At 50.3% G+C, this 20,863-nt stretch overlaps 2 protein-coding genes across 7 annotated transcripts; both read left to right on the forward strand.

Moving 5' to 3' along the window:
• Nucleotides 1-541: 541 nt before the first annotated feature.
• On the forward strand, nucleotides 542-13,745 carry Golt1a (golgi transport 1A). Its single transcript, NM_026680.4, has 5 exons — nucleotides 542-630; nucleotides 10,000-10,091; nucleotides 10,872-11,050; nucleotides 11,710-11,773; nucleotides 12,328-13,745. The coding sequence occupies exons 1-5, from the start codon at nucleotides 606-608 to the stop codon at nucleotides 12,367-12,369; spliced, it is 402 nt and encodes a 133-aa protein (NP_080956.1). The 5' UTR covers nucleotides 542-605; the 3' UTR covers nucleotides 12,370-13,745.
• Kiss1 (KiSS-1 metastasis-suppressor) lies at nucleotides 12,606-20,441 on the forward strand. 6 transcript variants are annotated; one of them, XM_006529682.2, is made up of 3 exons: nucleotides 12,606-12,695; nucleotides 17,929-18,059; nucleotides 20,075-20,441. In XM_006529682.2, the coding sequence occupies exons 1-3, from the start codon at nucleotides 12,658-12,660 to the stop codon at nucleotides 20,362-20,364; spliced, it is 459 nt and encodes a 152-aa protein (XP_006529745.1). In that variant the 5' UTR covers nucleotides 12,606-12,657; the 3' UTR covers nucleotides 20,365-20,441. The 6 variants fall into 6 exon arrangements, with proteins under 6 accessions (XP_006529745.1, XP_006529744.1, XP_006529742.1 ...); XM_006529681.1 differs by having other exon boundaries at nucleotides 12,617-12,695; nucleotides 17,854-18,059; XM_006529679.2 differs by lacking the exon at nucleotides 12,606-12,695 and adding an exon at nucleotides 13,847-14,767 and having other exon boundaries at nucleotides 17,854-18,059.
• The last annotated feature ends 422 nt before the right edge of the window (nucleotides 20,442-20,863 follow it).

Genomic DNA, 20,863 nt, shown 5'->3' on the forward strand with positions numbered 1-20,863 from the left:
CCTTTAATCCCAGCATTTGGGAGGCAGAGACAGTGGGATTTCTGAGTTCAAGGCCAGCCTGGTCTACAGAGTGAGTTCCAGGACAGCCAGGGCTACACAGAGAAACCCTGTCTCGAAAAACCAAAATAAATAAATAAATAACCAGCACATTTTAAAGCTGGGTGTGGTGACACATGACTTGAATCTCAGCACTGGGGTGGCAAAGGCAAGTGGATCTCTGTGAGTTCAAGGCCAGCCTGGTCTTCATAGTGAGTTCCAGTCTAGGCAGGAGAGATAGTCTTAAAAAAAATAAAAATAAAATCCGAAGGGCCGGGGCGCCATTCCACCTCTCCGAGAAAACCAGCTGTGCCCAGACCCTTGCCTTTCCATTCCCACGTTGTTCAGAGGAGGTGGGCCAGCAAGAACTTTGTGAATGTTAGTTTCAGAACAGGTCTGTACCTTTAAGTAGCCATTTGTGTGGGGAATGTGGGAGGGTGAGAGTTAATGATTTACCTGCGGCTCTGTCCCTGTTGCCAAGGGTCAGCCACCCTGGAACATGCTCAGGCTCGGTCCTCTGGGCTCTCCACTAGCCAGCTGACCAGGAAGGCCCCCCCGTGGACTGAAGCATGATCTCCATCACCGAGTGGCAGAGTGAGTGGCCTGGCTGGCGGGAGCCCGTGGGGCTGTGGAGGGGTCCCCACTAGGGTGAGTGAACACTCGCTCTTCCCAACCTGGTTCTTCTGCTGGGACCTACAGATGTGACCTCTGGAGCCAGCGGTTGGAAGCTGCTCTGTTGGCATCCTCGAAGCAGCAGGGGCGGGGCGGGGCAGGTGTGACCTCTGCCTTGTAGAGGGTGGGGCCACCCGAGGCAAACTCACAGCAGGCCGAAGCCCATCTCACCTATAGTTCTGAGAACTTGGATGCCTCTGCCCATTCAGACATCACCCCAAAACCTCAAGGTCTTTTGTGGCTCTGGGTCTGTATCCTCACCCCAAACATCCCTACTTTTCCTTTAGGGGAATTAGGTAGGAGGTGGCCTGGGAGGAGCCGATTGTCCACAGGGAGGGGAGAGCTAAGGTCTCACTGGCTGAGCTGCTTAGCTTCTGAGCCTGCTTTCTCTCAGTGAATCTATGGTAACATTTGCTTTGTGCCAAGCACTGTGCCAGTACAGACGGGAATATCAAGACTAAGGCAGGCATGCCCTCTGCTTACCTTCTAGCAAGGGAAGGCAGCCATTACCTTAAGAAGTGACTGCCTAGCAGGTCACATAGTAACAAGAGCCAGCCTAACACAAAACTCTTTACTCTTAAAGGGGCCGTGGAGTTTGAAGGATGTGAATGCGTGTGAGGGTATTCATATCCTCTGTCCAGGGAAGGCTTTGTTGCAAAGGGCCATTAATGCAGAGCACTACAGGAAGTGAGAAGGTAGGCTATGCAGCCGTCTGGAGGCAGAATGTTCCAGGAAGAGGAAACAGCCAGCACAAAGGTCCTGAGACATTGCATCTGCGGTGTGCGAGCCCCAACCAAGAGACTGGTGTGGCTGAAACATTATAGGCAGAAAGGTAGCCTATGCTGGACCACTGTATTAGCCCATGCTGGACCAGTGTGTAGACAGCAAAGGTTAGAGCATATGAAAAGCTCATTCTGGCTGCTGAGGTAAAGTAGACTGTAGAGGATGGAGCAGCAATGAAGAGACCCTTCCAAGGCGAGAGAAGACAGGGCCAGGATGTGAGCCGTACAGAGATAGGAAGTGGTCCTGTGGGCCTGTGTGGAGGAATTTTCTGGAGTGGAGATATGGAAGGATAAAAGTTAAGAATATTTCTCTGGTGCCTGGGGAGTGTCCCAGAAAAGAAGCCGAAGTGGGAAGCAGGAGCCAGGTCTGAAGGGGCTGGGCGCCCTTGTCTCAGACATCCTGGATAGACTTCAGGCAGGGAGTTAGAGGGTAAGGGTCTGAACTCCAAGGGACTTGTCCAGAAAGAGAAACATGGAAGTCACCAACACGTAGATAGCTGATGCTTAAAACCAAAAGAGTCCCTAGATCCCAGGGCACAGGCTCTCAGCCTCCCCAGCTCACGCAGCCTTTGGGTGCAGATGTTACTGTTAAGGGAACTGTCCTGGACACTGTGAAATTTTAGCAGTACCTCTGGCCACCCAGCAGGTGACAGCAGTCGACCCTCCCATACCTTGTGACAACCTAAATATCTCCTGACTTACCTCACCCAAACTGCTTCCCCTGCATTCCCACCTTGCAACTGAGGGGGTAAGAAGGAAGAACAGCAGAGCCCTGAGGCAGGGGCATGCTGACATGCTATTAAGCTCATTAGCCTTCAAGTGTGATAATACGCTCTTAGAGGCTGGGACAAGTCCTATGATGCTTGGTCCTGTGAGAGGGAGAAGTGACAAGATTGTTGTCAGAGCACAGGGACAGGCTCCCCTGAGGAGCTGGCATTTAAAGGACACTGTTCCACCTAGGAAACCTCATATGCAAAGGTCCTGGGGCAAGAAAGCGTGGGCATCGTAAGAAGTCAAAGGCAGTGGTGTAAGAGGAGTGGCGGGGCTCGAGAGAAAGTGGAAGATGTCTGAGACCCCCCACCCCATACACATGCCCTGTAAGGCATGTATAGAAAAAGGTCCCTGCTTCATTCCAGTGAGAAGGATGCTATATGATCAGCTGGTACACTTTCGGTCCTAGAGCTCTATGTGGAGGACTGGGGATAGGAGTGGTGACAAGCAGGAAACTAGAAGCTAATGGAGACTGTGTGGGGGAGGGAGGAGGGGAGAGATGAGGATAGCTAGAAGTGACTTGGCAAGAAGGAAGAAGCATGGAGGGTTTTGGATGCTTCTGGAAGCAGCTGCCTGATACCAGATTAGATAGGGTGGGTGGCGGGCGCCTCGAGGGACTTGGCAGGCAGTGGCAGTGGAGATGCTGGAGGCACGGGATAAAGAAAGGAAGGCTGATCACTGTTTGGGACCAGGTGGCGTGCAGACTGCCAGAGAGAAAACCAAGCTGACGGACGGTTAAGCAAGCAGTGGGGTCTCAGGCATCCTGGGCGCGAGAGATAAATGTCGGCATTGTCAGCACACAGGCAAGCATTTAAAAACACAGGAAGGGGTGGGAAAACAGAATGAGGAGATTCAGGAGCTGGGCCCAAGCCCTGAGTGAACCAAATCACAGAAGAAAGTAGGAGCTGGTAAAGGGGGGCGGGGGGGGTACAGCTAGCCGGTGGGGGTGGGGGCGGGGGTGGGAGGCACAGCTAGCGGTGGGGGTGGGAGTGGGAGTTCCGGGGGGAGGTACAGGTAGCTGGTGGGGGCGGGGGGGGGGGAGAGGTACAGCTAGCCGGTGGGGTGGGGTGGGGGAGTACAGGTAGACGGTCAGGGGTGGAGGTAGGGTTACAGCTAGCTGGCAGGAAGAAAATCATAAAGCATCCTGAGAGCCAAGAGGAAAGCTTCCAACCAGGCAGTGGCCTGCTGCCCACTGCCAAGGGCTGACACCCACTTGGAGCTTTGGGTTATTAATGGTCAAAACAAGAACACTTTCTGCAGGAGTGGAAACGACTGGGTAGGTTAAGGTTACATTTCAGGGTCTCAACTGTATTTAAGACCCGGGTAGCCATCATACCTCATCAGGGAGGGTTTAGTTGTGTTTGTAAAGTGGAGTTAATCACAGCCCCTCAGCAGGCAGTGTGAACTCTGCCTGGTGTTGCAGGGCCATCAACTGTCTGTCACTACTGTCAACTCTCCTTCGTCTGGAACAGTCAGTCAGAAAGTCATTCGAGGAAACACGAAGGGGTACTCAGAGCAGGGTGTCAGAGCCCCAGGCTGTGGGCAGTGTTCCATGGGTAGCCAAGATGGGGCATGGAGGGCCTTCCTATGGAGTAGAGGTAGGGTCTTTGTGATGGCCATTCTCAGTAGTCAACTTGACTATATCTGGAATGACCTATAATCCAGAAATGGAGGGGCACACCTGTGATCCAGATCTTGAGACTGGAGGACACACCTTTAGTCCATATCTTGAGGCACACCTTTAATCTGGGCCATACCTTCTGCTGGAGACCTACATGAGGACAATGGAAGAAGGAAGGGCGTGTTCATTCTTCGCCTGCTTGCACTTACTGCCAGCACATCTGTGGGAACCTACTTCTCCAAGATCCCAGCTTATACAGAAGACCAGCTGAAGCACCTAGCCTCGTGGGACTGAGCCAATAGTAGACTCTTAGACTTCCCATTCACAGCTGCCCATTGTTGTGTTAGTTAGACTGCAGCCTGCAAGTCACTCCAATAAATTCCCTTTATAGATATAGATTCCATAAGTTCTGTGACTCTAGAGAATCCTGAAGTATACAGACCTCATGCAGATGGGCCCAGTGTGTCACCTGAAGAGCAAAGAGAGATCACCAGTGGGAGTCAGGCTAGCAGCAGGTTCACCGAGAGACTGCGGGAGGTATACACGGTAATGTCCTGCAGACGGCTCTGCCAGTGAATTCTGACATGGGAAAGTCTTAGACAAATCCTATGAAGAGACCGGGTACAAGATAAGTGGCCTGATTCTTCAGAAGATCAAGGTCCTGTTGAGCTCTGATTGTGGGAGGTTTTCCAGTCAGGCACACTACAAATAGCACATGATATCATCCTATGGATGATATTACTGCCATTCATGACTTGAATGGGTTCTTAGGGCAGGACAATAGACATATTCAAGTGTTCATTTTCTGTACTTGGCCTATCTCAAGGGTAAGGGAAGGGCAGTCAGAATAGTCCAGCGGTGGCACCCACTCTCAAGTAGGTAAGGACCAAGACTCTTAATGGAGTATTTAGTTTGGTACGTTTTAATTGTATAAAGAGAAAAAGGCCAGAGGCTGTCTCACACCTTTAGCCACAGATACTTAGAAGGCTGAGGCAGGAGGATCACATGAACTCACGAATTACAGAAGAGGCCTGAGGAACTTGGGAAAGAATAAACACATCATCTTGGGCCAAAGAGACCGGTCCATGTGCTCCAGGTGATAATGCACTGCAGCAAAGAGGACATCGAACCTGGCTTTCTCTGATGCAGTCTGAAAAGCTATGCCCTGATCACCTGGCTTTGGCCTCTCCTCATCGGCTGCCGGCTGAGGGCTCCTTCTGGCAACAGTTTGGGAACTGCAGGACCTAGGGACCAGCGGCTAGAGAGTCAGGGCTCAGATGACGTGCGGCATGGGGAGACCCAAAACTGGACATTTGAAGCCAGAGGCGTTCTCTCCCCTTGCTAGGCAGTGTCCTCCCTGGAGCCAGACCATCCTGAAGCATTTCCATTTACTCCCTGCTTGCTGCTTTGTAACTTGTGCAGCAGGGGGCGCTGCGACCTCTGTCTGGATCATGGGAACATCACCTACAAACTCGTAGTTCCTGTGTATGTGTGTGACACACCCCCACCCCTACCCCAAACCCCACTGCCTTCTCTGCCATGGCTGCTATCCTAATAGGAACTTCAGGTGCAGCCCCCTCTCCCTGAATTTGACTGACTCATGAAAACTACAGTAGAAGCAACAGGAGGGGCTCATTTTGAAACTGTGTGAGAGAAACCCACTTTCTAATGCCTGTCTATGAGCTTTTGTGTGAATGCTGGAATGCTGGAAGCAACTGTATATGGTCTATAAAAAGGCAGATTCCCAACAGAGGAAAATTCTGGGATTGCCCCAACCTGTGGAGAAGACTACCAAGCAACTGTATATGGTCTATAAAAAGGCAGATTCCCAACAGAGGAAAATTCTGGGATTGCCCCAACCTGTGGAGAAGACTACCAAACAAACTGCCAAGTGATCATTGAGCAAATCACTGCTAGAAAAGATGTCTAACATAAGAGAAATGAACTGCACTCAGTGGGGGTGGGGGCACACGCTTGTAGTTCCAGCCAGCACTACTGAGGAGGCTGACGCAGGGGGACTCTCCTGGGCTACATAACACTAAGTCTCAAAAACTCATATATATACATATATATGCATACACACACACACACAGACACACACACACAGACACAGAGTGTTTGATTCATTGGTTGGTTTGTTGGTTGGTTGGTTGGTTGGTTGGTTGGTTTCAGTGTTTTGAGACAGAATCTTACTCTATAGTTTAGGCTGGCCCCAGACCTGCCGGAACTCCCCACCTTTGCCCCCTGAGGCTAGGATTGCAGCATACATCACCATACCTGGTGTTTTGTTTTGAGTCAGGGTTTCACTCTGATCTTGAACTCACAGTCCTTCTGCCTCCACCTTCTGAGTTCTGGCATGCGGATACATACCACTGAGCAGGGCATGAATTCTTGTCTGGCTGTGCCCGTGGGTCACTTTGGAGTCTGCCATGTCTCAGAACCCTCTATAGAGTTTCTTCATAGTGGTTCTCAGAATTCTTTGTTTGTTTGTTTTTGGTTTTTTGGTTTTTTGCGAGACAGTGTTTCTCTGTGTAGTCCTGGCTGTCCTGGAACTCACTTTGTAGACCAGGCTGACCTCGAACTCAGAAATCTGCCTGCCTCTGCCTCCCCGGTGCTGGGATTAAAGGCGTGCACCACCATGCCTGGCGGTTCTCAGAATCTTAATAGAGACCCGAAGTGATCTTGGGTGCTTTTGATGACGTCAGCACACATATCTGGCATGTGCAGGGGGTTGGTGAGAGCACTGCTGTGGCCACTCCTGGCTGCTGCTTCCACGGGCACAGCTCACAGTGTCCAAATGCCTCTGTGGCCTCCTGACTCAAGTTCCTGTTTCTCTGTGAAAGCTGGCAGCAGTGAATCATAGTCAGGGATGGGTAGACTGGAGATCCATGGCTCGGCTGACCTTCTCAGAAAGACATGCAAGGAGAATCTGAGAAAAGTAGGTTCTTCAAAACAAACAAGCAAGCAAACAAACATAAAAAACAAGTCTGTTGAGGACAGGCATACAGACATCTTAACAAAACAAATAGCAAAACCAAGAAAATGTTTACACTGTGGCCCCACGCCGAGGGAGGGGATGTTATGAGACTGGGGTCATAATGTGTATTTTTCTGGCAAGGGTAAGGAGATAACAGACTTTTTCCTGTTTTTGTTGCTGTCATCAAACAGAGTCTCACTATGTAGCCTTGGCTGGCTGGAACTCACTATGTAGACCAGGTTAGCCTGTGACCCACAGAGATCTGTCTGCCTCTGCTTCCCGAGTGCCAGAATTAAAGGCGTGTATCACCATGCCCAGCTGATGACACATGTTTAAAACATTATATAGATTGTTTTATAACAAGTACTTAAAACATGACTGGAACAACAGTGAGCACCCATAGTCCCAGGCACGCAGAAGGCTGAAGGGAGAACATTGCAAGTTCAAGGCCAGCTGAGGCTACAGACCATGACCCTGTCTCGGGGGTGGGAGATTGGATGTAGTTCTAGCATAGAACACTTGTCTAGCACATGGAATAAGGTCCTGGGTTTAACTCCCACTACTGCAACAAATCCCAAACATCTTTATCATTCACATTAAAGTAATGTGGTATAGTCCTCCACCACGCCACCTGCAGGATTATAGTGGGCAGACACCTTGTCTCCAAGGGTAGAAACACCCCCAAGAGCACAGCCATTCTAAGGTCCCGTGGGTGCTGTCTTCTGCCCAGCTGTCCTGGGTGCTGAGAAGTTTAATTCAGGACAGCGCCTAATAGAAGTAGGAAATAAGTCTAGACATACCATGAAGACTTGTCAGAAACTTGACATCATTCCACCTAAAAAAGCAAATAACTCACAGTGTGATATCACCTCATCTATTAGCATGGCTGCTATCAAAAACATTAAAACTGAGGCTGGAGAGATGGTTCAACGGTTAAGAGTGCCCACTGCTCTTTCAGAGGACGCATGTCCCAGCCCCTATGCCAGGAGGCTCACAGCTGTCTGTAACTCCAGTTCTCGGGTATCTGACTGCCTCTTCTGGTGCCCACACACATGGCATGCCAACACACAGACACACATACATACACATAAGGGAAAATGAAAATAAATCTCTCTCTCTTTTTAAAAGATTTATTTTTTATGTATAAAAGTGCTCTACCTGCTTGTACACCTGAGTGCCAGAAGAGGGCATCAGATCCCATCATGGTTGTGAGCCACCATGTGACTGATGGGAATTGAATTCACAGCCTCTGGAAGAGCTGAGCCATCTCTCCAGCCTCCTTTCCTTTTTAATTAGAAATCAAGTGTTGGCAAGGATGTGGGAGCCTTGTGTCCTGAGGACAGGAGACTGAGAGAAAGAAGCCAAGTTGGAAACCAGTACCTCAGCCTCTCAGATATCAGAAGAAGATCACTGTGTGTCGCAGCAATGACACTTCTGGGTGTAAACCAAAAGACCTGAAAGCTGGATTTGTTTGTTTGTTTGTTTGTTTGTTTGTTGCTATGGGTGCTCTGTAGCCCACAATAGTCCAAAACCACCAAGGGTGACACAAACTCACGAGTCTTCTGCCTCCCCTCCCCACGTTCCATGATTACAGACCACGTGCATGCTCAACTTTGAGAGCAAGATCTCAAAGATCATAACTTCAAACAGAAGTAACTTTTGGGGTTTTATTTTATGTGTGTTGGCATTTTGCCTGTATATGTGTCTGTGTTAGGACACACAGTTCCCTGGAGCTGGGGTTATAGACAGTGATGTGCTACCATTTGGATGCTGGGAATTCAACCCAGGTCCTCAGGAAGAGCAGCCAGTGCTCTTGACCACTGAGCCATCTCTTCAGCCCCAGAAGGATCTTTAGAACATTGTGATAGATGGAACAAGCCACCCACAAAGGGCAAGTGTTACATGATTCCACTGCTATGAAGTTCCTAGAGTTGAAAAATTCAAATGAAGGGGAAAGTTTGTAGATTGGTAGATAAAAATCTCAGTTAGTAGGAGGAGTTGTCCTGGATACAGAGGATGGGGATGGCAGCCCAGAACTATCAGCACCACGAAACTCCACAGGAATGGACATTAAAAGGTGCTTAGCTGCTACTCAGGAGGCAGAGGCAGGAGGATTAGGAATTCAGGACAGCCTGAGTTACATGGGAGACCCTGTCTCAAAAACACAAACCAAGAAAAGAAGTTAAGATGGTAAGGTACACATTATACATTTCCAAAATTTAGAATGAAAAGTTCTTAGTGTGGGGTGTGTGTGTGTGTGTGTGTGTGTGTGTGTGTGTGTGTATATATACCATATGCATGCAGTACCTATTGAAACCAGAAGAGGGCACTAGATATTACCCCAGAACTGGAGTTAGAGGTATTTCTCAATTGAACCCAGGTCCTCTGTAAGAGCAGCCGTTTTTTAATCTCTGAGCCAACTCTCCAGCCCAATTTTTAATACAGTTTTAAAACAAAATAGCTTGACGAGTGGTCATCTGTTGCCTATCACAGTGGCAGAGAGTCAAATTTACACTTGCAGATATGATAAGGACTTCAGACTAAGTAATCCATGCGTCCTGTGTATTATTTCTGGAAGGAGTGGTCAGAAGTGCACATCACATACCCAAAGCATAACACGTGACCATAGTTTTCTGACTGCCCCACATTTCTGCCTGTCGATTGTTGGCTTTATTCACTCTGGTGGCCTTCAGTGATGCCCGTGGGACATTGCTTAATGACTCTACTGAGATGAAGTTAAAGAAGTCTAGGAAGGAGCCTAGGTCTCTGCTGCAGAATGGGTGAGTGTGCTCCTGACCCATGGCTTCTATTTTCCCAGTCACTTGTGGTGGGTCAGCAGAGAGCCAAGGAGAGTGGAGAGGGCCTGGGGCCTGTGAGCTGGGTGTGGCCCCGGAGATCTCAGCTGCAGGAACAGAATTGGCAGGTTATTGTGTCCAATCAGAGCCCTGACCCTGAAAACAGTGTCTTACAGGCGGACAGGAGCTGCATTGTCAGAATGTGAGGACACAGTACCATGAAGGTTTCCAGGAGCTCAGCAGAACCCGTCCATCTTCCATTCCCCCCACCCCACCCCCCAAGAGCCCACACAGGACATCTGAGCTGTGCGGCAGGAAAGCTTAGGCTCTCCTTACCTTTTGCAGAAATCGGTGTGGGCATCACTGGCTTTGGCGTCTTCTTCATCCTCTTTGGGATTCTCCTGTACTTTGACTCCGTGCTCTTGGCTTTTGGAAATGTGAGTACCCCAGGACTAGGTACCTCCCCTGGATAGCCAGGAGGGTCAGCCCCAAGTTCATTAGATCCTGGCCATTCAGGGTTGGATGAGGGCCTGTGGGCATGGAGAGGCTGAGATTATTTCACCAAACTCCAGCTGAGGTCCTGTGGTTCCCATGATGAATTAGACCCCGTCCCCGCTATTGGATCCCTGTATCTAGGGACATGGATGTAACTGGTACCTACATGGCAACAGGGGCTGTGGAAAAGCCAGAGTAAGATAAGCTCTTCCTTATGAACCAGGGGGCTGAGAGGAAGAAGTTCATGAAAGATGCTTGGGAGGAAAATGGAGGATAAAGTGCTCACATATAGTTGTAACACTGAGAGAAAAGTCATGGTGGAGGTGTGGGTGGGACCTGGAATGTACTAGAAGAAAGCTGGAGTGTTCAATTCTATGGAAGCCTGGACTGCCATAAAGGGACCAAGAGGAACCATGCTGAAGGTTCTGACAGAACCACAAAGTGGGAGCTCTTTAGGAACCTTGGGTACAACTTCTTGTTTATAAAAGGAGAAAATCCCACTCCCTCGGATCCTCTGTATGAGGAAAAGCTTAGAGCTGAGGAATTGGGTGGGAAACTAAAGACCTTCAAGTCCATCCCTCTGCTTCAGGGGAGTCAGCCCCACTGCTGGGTCACGCCCGTTCCCCAGCCCTGGTGGTGGGGTGGACCTTGCACACACACACACACACACACACACACACACACACACACACACACCCATCCTCATCTTCCCGGGCCTGCAGCTGCTGTTCCTGACTGGCCTCTCCCTCATCATCGGCCTGAGGAGAACGTTTGCCTTCTTCTTCCAACGGCACAAGCTCAAGGGAACCAGCTTCTTCCTGGGGGGTGTCGCCATTGTGCTGCTGCGATGGCCCCTGCTGGGCATGCTCCTGGAGGCCTATGGCTTCATTAGCCTCTTCAAGTGAGTACCATTTGCCTCAGCCTCAGCACACCACGGTTTAGGGAGAAGCCAAATCTAATCTCCTCACTCGTCCGAGGCACTGGGGTTCGCTCTTCCCAAGCCCTGGGAAGAATCAGGCACTCACCTCCTGTCAGGCCTGCCATTTTGAAAGGCTTTATAGGTATCCTTGGCATGGGGGAGGCTGAGGCACGAGGCCACGCCCACACGAACACAGCCTCTAGCCACCATTGGTGAAGATGTTCCCCATCCCATCTAGTAAAGAGAAGGAAGGCACCAGGCCAGGATAATAATCGTAATCATAAGAGTAAGTCACAGAATGTGTGTCCTTTGAGCTTGGCCTTATGTGAGGAGGAGGCCCCATGACATGGACACAAACATGGCTAGTCACATTTGAAATCCGGCCACGGGTTCTGAGAGGTGAGGGATGTGTTCTGTGCGTACAGTGGCAATAAGAGACAGAGCCACCGTGTGACTGTAAGATGCCTGGGCTCCGCTGTGCTTCTCACCCACTTTACTCGGCTGCCCCTTTCCACAGAGCCCAGGACATGTCTGCCCCGGGGCCCAGTGGCTGCTCTCAGAGGAGAGCCTTTGAGTAGGAACTGCCTTATCCCTCCTCTCCTAGGCCACCACTGACCCCTTGTCCTCTCTTCTATTCCTAGGGGCTTTTTCCCTGTCGTCTTTGGCTTCCTGGGCAGTGCGTTTAACATCCCCTTCCTGAGCACAGTGAGTAGATCTCAGGCTTGGCAGTGGTGTCTGGGGTGGGCGAGCACGTGCAGCTGACTAAGGTGCTACCCTAGGTGCAGTAGACCCCTCCCCCATATCCTTTGAGACACCCCCACCCCTACCATCCCACCACCACCCCCAGTCCATGGCTAAGGCATGGGTGGAGAGGCGGCAGCCATTAATAGCTCCCCAAGCAAAGAAATAAAAACTCTATGTGACCCAGCCAATACATACCTGAGATTTCTGCTATACCTGCTTAAGTCTGGGCTACAGGCATAGATAGCAGCTGGTGACATCAAGAAAAAGCAGGGAGCAGAGCCTGTTCTGGGCTCCACACCCATCTCTGAAGTACCTCACAAGAGAACACTGAGACACCCAGGGAGGGGCCGGAGCACACGGCTTGGATCGCTTGCCAGCTGGGCACACCCCGCCCCCCACTCTCCTCAAGTAGTAGCGTAGCATAAGCCTGCATCTCAAGGCCAGCTGGGTAATAGCCTGGAGATTGAGTCTGCTTCCCACTCTTTGTCTGGAATAATGATTCTTGGTTCCCACAGCTGTTCCAGAAGCTTCAGGGCTCCTCCAGCTCAATGGTCTGAAGTGCCCAGGCGAGTGCCTTGAACTTGGACTGTCGGTGGGGGGGCTGGAAGGGAAACGGGGGCTATCTTCATGAGCCCCTCCCCAGCACTGACTTACTTACCATGACACACGGGCATCTCCAAGTCCAGAAGAAAGATGGAGCTGAGTGATCGATCTTAAACCCTCGAGTCATCTCAAGAGGCCGCCAGGAGCAGAGATCCTGGCCATGATACCCATCTAGGGCTGGACGAAAAAATTCCCACCCTGACTTTCTGCAGGAGAGTGAAGATTAAATCCCCAAGCTGTGAATGTATCTGAGATTTGGCGTTGATGTCTGCAGCCTGAGGTATCCATCCCAGCCTTAGGGCAGGCCTGCAACACCACCCTCAACCCTGATCCCACAAGATGCTACCAAAGCGCTAAGAGTCAGACCCTGTCCTTGGTCCATGGTTCATGCTGGCACTGAACATCCTGAAGGGTTTGATGTGACTCTAAGCCTTAGTTAACATTAGGCAACTATGGGAACCGGCCCCACGTAGCATCAGGAAGACTACCGCAGCCATGAGGTGACCATTTCCCCCACAGGGCACAACAGATAGAGTTGGAGCAGTAACAGCCTTGTGCTGGGGATGGGTGGTGCCACTCAGAGAATCCAGCCTCACAGGAGCTGGTCCTCGTTCTGGGGGAGCCCCTGATCTCATGGTAAAAAGAGATTTTCTTTTCTTTTGTTTTTCTGAAACAAGGTCTTAGGTTGGCCTGGAACTCACAATCATCCTGCCTCAATTGTCCTGAATGTAGGATTATATGTATGATGCAGTAGACTGGCTTAACCATGTAGACGGAAGAAAGAGCATAGGCCAGGCCTTGGTAGCACACACTTGTAATCCCAACACTTGGGAAGCAGAATCAAACATCTCCGAGCTCAAGGCCAGACAAGGCTACAGCAAGCCCCTGTCTCAAATCAATCAAATCAAATCAAATCCAAACAACAACAACAACAAAAACCTCGAAGGAAGAAAGGAAAAGGAAAGACCAGAGTCACTGTGAGCATCTATTGAGCCCCTTCTGTTTACACCTAGCAGTGGAGTAGGTGTCAGGTGTATATATATGATGTATATATGATAGGGAGGCCTGTTCCCGCCCTTAAGGTATATATGATATATGTATTTATGTATATATGTGTATATGTGTATATCTATATATATACACATATACACATACATATATGAATGATACAGAGGCTTGCTCCTGCCCTTAAGGTGTGTGTGTGTATATGATCTATGTATGGTGGGGAAGCCTGTTTCTGCCCTTCAAGCACTGAGAGCTACCCACTCTCCACATCTGCTGTCTCAAAGCCAGCTCAGTAACAGCAAATACAAAATAGCCATTCCCTCTCCCTCCCTTCGTTCTGTATTATTATAATTATTTTATTTTTGAGAGAGGCCCCCACTATGTAGAACAGGCTGTCCATGGACTCAAAGCTCCGCCTGCCTTATACCTCCCAAGTGCTGTGATTGGAGGAATGTGCCACCATGCCTGACTCTGAGACGAGCTCTCACTCTGTTACCCATCCTGGTCTAGAGCTCTCTGGGCATCCCAGACTGGCCTAAACTTACCATCCTTCCGTCTCAACCACCCAGGAGGTAGAATTACATGTGTGGGCTGCTATGACCAGCTTTGCCCTCCTTCCTAACAGCCAGCTGCTTATATAACTGCCCAGCACATCTGGCCGTGTCATATCACATGCTTGTCAAACCCCTGTGTCTGCAGATGCTCAGTAATTAGTGGGAAAGGGAGGGGAGGAGAACCCTGGGCACCACCCCCGGTCTCAGCTCACAGTACAGGAGCCACCTCTGGTGGAGGCCAATCTGACCTGGCTTTCTTTCATGTGGGCACTGAGGAGCCTCTGGGTCAGACTGTGCCTTGCTCCTCCTCCTCCAGCCTGTGTCGTCATCAAATTTACTTCAGTGTGTGTGTGTGTGTGTGTGTGTGTGTGTGTGTGTGTGTGTGTTGGAAGAGAAGGACAAGACATTTCACATATACACACTGCTCAGCCACTTTCTCTTCGTTGTTTGGGGTGGAATGAGTCCCCCGCTGTGAGGGAGGGGGTGTCAAGAGGCTAGAGATGATGGAAGAATTGGTGAGCTTATGAAAGCAGTCTTGGTGATTTCTGGGGGCGAAGAAATCGCTGGCTCCAGACTTGAGAGCCTGGAGGCAGAAGCCAGAGGCAGGGCGTGGAGCCCTGAGGAGGGTCCGGGAGGGCAGAGGTGGGATTATGCTTGGAGACGTCACTCATTCAGACTTCATAAAAGGGGCTGTGATCAGGGAGCCAGATAGAGTAAGCCCAGGAGCCAGTGGCTCCCCGCTGTGTGTTCCAACTACCCAGCCCTCCAGCCCTCAAGCCAGGACCCAGTCAAGGTAGGCACACTGCTTGCAAGACTTGGGACTGCCCTGACCCAGGGAGGGTCTGGAGAAGCAGGCCTCCCACCCAAGGCCAACTGAAGCATCAGGGCAGCAGAGGGCAAGGAAAGATGGCATCCGGGGATGCCAGGGAGAAGAAGCTGGCTTGTGTCTTGTGCTTAAAGACAAGACACTGGGTATTCCCAGAGCCCACTTCTGCTGTATAAGGAGGGAATGTAGTGAAGTGACTCTGTGGGTACACCTGAAGGGATCTGGGGGAGCCCTTGGGGTTCATGGCTCACCAGGGCTTATCTGAGCCTTTCCCCCAATGCAAAACTAACTACATACATATGCTGTGAGAAACTTGCAAAGAACTGGGGGTAGAGGGATACCCTTGGAAGGAGCCACCTTATTTCAAAAACCTTCTGACCATGCCTAGAATTTCTCTGTTGTTTACTAGATGTAAAAGCTTCTAGGGTGAAAGAAACCACAAAGATTGTCCATGACAGACCACATAAGCCTCTTCTGATTTCTCACATACTGGGAGGTGGTGGGAGTGGGGAAGGGAGGGTGTTCCTTTTTTATTTTCAAACAGTTCAATTCTCATGTATCGAGTGCTCTCTGGAATAAGCAACAGAGTTATTGGGGCCTGGGGTGTCTGTACATGTGGCATGTGTGTTGCTTGTGGGATACGTGTGGTATCTATGTGAGGTGTTTGTGTTTTGTATATTATGACATTTGTTTATTTATAATTTATTTCTCTGTGCATGTGTGTGAGCATGTGTGTGAGTACCTGTGGGACTCAGTGGACAACTTTTGGGAGTTGGTTTTTCCCCTTCTACCACGTGGATTCCAAGGGATTAAATTCAGATTGTCAAGCGTAGTGGCAAACACATTTATATACTGAGCCATCTCACCAGTCCATGTCGTATCATTATATATAGTGTGTTTGCATGCAGTTTGTGTGTGGATGTGGGGTAACAGTGTGTTGGGAGCAGGCAGTTTTCCTGTGGTACACTTGAGAAATGCTGTCCATGATAGGGCAGAGTCTAGAGGGGAGAGAGGCAGATGTCAACATCACCAACCTCCCAACCTCCCCTCCCCTTCCTCCCTCATCGTGACCTCTGTTTAGAGAAACCAGGAGGCGCCATTTACAGAGCATGCTGACACATTCCCGCTCTCCTCAGACCCCCTTGGGATATAAACTGGGATGGCTTTCTCTCCATATGAAGCTCTAGCTTTGTATACAGCAGCCCCCTGGCATCAGTCCAGGCAGATCCCCTGAGGTGGGTGTTCTTTGAGAGCCCTCTTCTGCTGGCACACAGGCTCGGGTGCCATCACCAGCCTGGACCCTTCAGGTCAGGCTCCGCAGTTGCCATCAGCAGCAGTTTTGTTTTGTTTTGTTTTGTTTTGTTTTGTTTTGTTTTGTTTTGTTTTGTTTTGTTTTGTTTTGTTTTTTCAAGACAGGGTTTCTCTGTGTAGCCCTGGCTGTCCTGGAACTCACTCTGTAGACCAGGCTGGCCTCGAACTCAGAAATCCACCTGCCTCTGCCTTCCGAGTGCTGGGATCAGCTGCATTTTAACATGGGTCTGGTGTTACTTTGGAATGGTCCACTCATATGAGCTGCCTATGAGTCAACTTGTTACACTAGACTTGAGATCAGGGCGTCTCTGCAGCCTCAGCACCCCAGCACCTACACCGTACTGGTATGTAGATATTTCCAGCAATGACTTCCAAACCCTGGTCCTTGTAACCAAGACTGTCTACTGGCTTTGGTTTCTACTGTATTTTCTATTCAAGCATTAGGGCTTCTACAGAAAGTGTCTGGCTTTTGGGGTGTCCCAGAATCCTAGTCTGCTAGTCTTAGTAGCCACATGAATAGGCAGCTGGTGGCCCGGATAACCGATGCTGCCCGGAGATAGGTGTGGCCTGCTTATGTCTCATGGGATGAGGGCTGAGCTGGAGCATTTAAATTAGGATTCGTGTGTGAGTCTAGAGTCAGGTAGCAGGGCAAGAACTGGAGACACAATGGCAGGATGCAAGGTGCTGAGAAACCACGCCTACCACAGGTCACAAGGATATTCCACACTCCTGTCCTTGAACTGAAGCCCTAGGCTCCACCTGTTGTGCCTCCCGCCACCAGGGCACTTAATGCCATTTGTTGGGTAGTTTCAAAATGCTTGACTTTTTCAAAGGGAAATTGGACTTGGGAGCTGGAGACGTGGGGCCGAGTGGGGAGCAGGAGAGGAGAAAGGCCACGTGACTAAGGCCGCGTGACTAGATGAGGGTCAGGCTCCTCTCAGCAGTCAAACTGATGAGGCCAATTTAGTCCACAATCTCCCAAAGCCCACGAAAATAGAAACAACTGATGGACTGGGTGAGAGAAAGGCTTTTCCTGTCTTGAATTATAGGCAATAAGACAATCTGATGACGGTCTCCAAGGCTGCGGAGGGCTGCGAGAATGTGCAAGATGATTGCCTTGCCTCTTTCTTCCTTTTTTTTTTCCTGGAAGAGTTAAGAAATTTGGTTTCTAGTATAGCATGGGGGGCGTGAGGGTGGGGGGTGGGGACAGGTCCAGATTGAGGAAGGTGGGATACCACGTGGGAGAGCAGAGCATAAGACCCAGCACAAAGGCTTGGTTCCAGGCTCCCAAGAGAATAGCTGAACCTCAGAGCGCGAACACTCCTACCTGACCTCACCCACCTCCCCTTCCCTGGCCATTCCCATGCATGGCACTTTTTTTTTTTTTTCAAGACAGGGTTTCTCTGTGTAGCCCTGGCTGTCCTGGAACTCACTCTGTAGACCAGGCTGGCCTTGAACTCAGAAATCCGCCTGCCTCTACCTCCCAAGTGCTGGGATTAAAGGCGTGCACCACCACCGCCAGCCCATGCATGGCACTTTATTCTCCTTCAGCATCCCTCCCCTGCAAACCTACCACCCAGACCCCTACCGTCATCCAGCCTAAGTTTCTCACCCCTTCCCACCAAATCACACCCTTCCCATTTTCCCTCCCTCCCACCATCCCTCAGTCCTGTTTCCTGGGGCCTGGCTTCTGTACATCCTTCTGGCCATCTCTGATCACTGGGCTTTCTCCTCTCCCCCAGGCTCTCTCTCTTTGACCTAGGCTCTGGTGAAGTACGAACTCTGACCTGGTCTTCATTGCCTCTCTCTGTCCTCAGTCCCTGGAAGGAGACTGTAGACCTGCCCCTTCCTCCCAGAATGATCTCAATGGCTTCTTGGCAGCTGCTGCTTCTCCTCTGTGTCGCCACCTATGGGGAGCCGCTGGCAAAAGTGAAGCCTGGATCCACAGGTACGCACTGTCCGATAAGGGGGCCAAGAGAGTCATTGCTGTATTTTTCAGACTATGGCCAGGCTACTGACATGAGTTCAATTTCTGCACTTGAGAGATACCCAGGGCTGGTCTAGGCCCTTCTGCTGTGAGCACTGGAGGCTCAGCTAGAGTTGGGGGTCCTGTTGACCCCAACCCCTTTGTGATTTTCTCCTGCTGTGCTCTCTGCTTTACCCCCAAGTTCTCTCTATGAATGCTGGGAAGGATCTTAGTGTGTAAGTTACTTGTATCTGTGACCTCAGATCCCTAAAGGGGGCTTAAATACAAAACCCAAAAACCTCAACACAAGCCTTTAACCCATCCCAGCACTTGGAAGGTAGGTCTCTGTGAGTTCAAGATCAGCCTGGTCCAGGACAGCAAGGGCACTGTTACACAGAGAAATTGTCTCAAGACAAAAAAAAAACAAAAAACAAAAAAAAAAACAAGACGATAACCACCACCACCACCACCACCACCACCACCACCACAACAACAACAACAACAAAACCCTCAGCACCCAGACAGACCTTAATGCCTATCAACATTGCAGGCTCCCTCAGAGAATTGATGAGCTAGAGAAACTAAAGCCCAAAGAGGTAACATGCTCCCCGAAGGTACTCAGCCAAGTATTGACAGATCCTAGCAGGTGCCAGGGTACCCCCCAAGAGCATCATGGCTTCTGAGTCAGGGTGTGGGTTTGAATTCTTCTTGGCTGTTCGATTTCTGTACATATTAGATCTTGCTTAGCCTTTCTGGACCACAAGATCTTAGTCATGGAAGGCAGGACACATCCTGCAAACTTGACATCATTGCACACAAGCAAAACAATGAGAACAGGGCCCCAGACACTCTCCAATCGTGTCATCATCCCAGGGCTAGGAATAACCCCATCTCTGTCCAGAAACAGTGGCGACTGTCCCTTGCTGGCCACAGGTTATTCTGAGGTTTGCGTGTGGAATTGGGATCTTCTCTCTCACACCACTTACCCAGGGAAGGTAAGAGGGACTTCCTAGTCTATTATTATTAATCTTGGATCACGGCCACACTCACCTCCAAAGTGTGCCAGGGTATGGAGGAGCCAAGCTCAAAGCCATCCTCCGCCCCAGCACCCACTCACACCCTCTCACCAGGCTTCTTCTTTACTAATCTCTTACCATAATTGACTAGCCTTATTGTGTACGCAGAGCTACTTGCCCTGTTTTACTAAAGAAAAAAAAGGGAGGGGGGAGAAAGAAAGAGAGGGAGAATGAATGAGCCTTGTTGTCTGTGAAGTGTTTTCAGAGTGAGGCTTCCTAGCCTCCAACAAAGGAGAGCCTTGCGCCTGGTCTGGGGGACGTGTGCCTGTTAAGGCAATGTAGATAATGTCTGGTCATCACAGAGTCTTAATACTGTGTATGCATTTGCAGTTGTCCTCAAAGACTGGAGTCAGGTCATAGGTGCGTGGGGACACAATGGCCTTGGGTCCATTTTTTGTTTGTTTGTTTGTTTGTTTTGTTTTGTTTTTTAAATTACTGATACTCTAAGATTTCCATTAGCTTTTACTTAATGAGCACGTATTGGAGCCATACTATGTGCAGGGGTACTGACTGTTTCAAGCATTCTTAGAGATTGAAAAGTAAATCCCCTCTGTCCCTCATGCCCAGGGGCTGCTGGACTGCTGGCTCAGACTCCAGACACACTCAACTGAGGGACCAGGCAGACTGCCCAGACAAGGGCCAGAGCGGTCCCTCCTTTTGCTCTTTTCCAAACTGTTTGCTTCCTCAAAGGAAGTAGTTTTATAAACTTATTTAGTAGAATTCTGGCAAGCACTTGAAAGCAAAGCTATCAGAGGGAGAAGCAAACAGCCCAGGCACCCAAACTAAACCTGGCTCCACATTGAGGTCAGAGTTGAACTTCTGCGTTTGAGGACCTAGCATCGGATGGGGCGGGAAGTCTGAGCCGGTGGCCAAAGCAAACCTTGCTGTCCCAGCCTTACCTGTCTGTGCTCTCTGTCCTAGGCCAGCAGTCCGGACCCCAGGAACTCGTTAATGCCTGGGAAAAGGAATCGCGGTATGCAGAGAGCAAGCCTGGGTCTGCAGGGCTGCGCGCTCGTAGGTCGTCGCCATGCCCGCCGGTTGAGGGCCCCGCGGGGCGCCAGCGGCCCCTGTGTGCCTCCCGCAGTCGCCTGATCCCTGCGCCCCGCGGAGCGGTGCTGGTGCAGCGGGAGAAGGACCTGTCCACCTACAACTGGAACTCCTTCGGCCTGCGCTACGGCAGGAGGCAGGCGGCGCGGGCAGCACGGGGCTGAGTGCTGGGCTGCAGGTGGATTGTAGAGGCCAAGGCAGGGAGCTTCTAGACTTGTGCAATAAAAGCAATGCTGCCGTCTTACAGTGTGTTATTTTTCCCCTGACTCCTGCGAGATGGGACAGGTCCTCTTCTCCCTCAGTTGCCTCTTTTCTGATTTCAAGATGTCCTCGGTGCCAAAGTCGGTGCTTTTTAAACTACTAGTTAAGGAATGTCCCGTTCTGTTGAAAATCAAGGGGCTGGAGAAACTCGGCCACTGAGGGGACTTGCAGCAATTCTAAAGGAGAAGTCTTCCCAACAGCCAGCGGTACCCAGGCAGCTGAAACTGCAGCTCCAGGGGATCCAAAGCCTTCTTCTGGATTCTTGGACACCTACACTCATATGCCCACACCCTCAGACAGACAGACAGACAGACAGACAGACAGACAGACATATATTAATTAAAAATAAAATCTTTAGGGACTGGAGAGATGGCTCAGTGGTTAAGAGTACCAACTGCTCTT

This window comes from Mus musculus, chromosome 1 (assembly GCF_000001635.26).
Source record: "Mus musculus strain C57BL/6J chromosome 1, GRCm38.p6 C57BL/6J".
Lineage (NCBI taxonomy): Eukaryota > Metazoa > Chordata > Mammalia > Rodentia > Muridae > Mus > Mus musculus.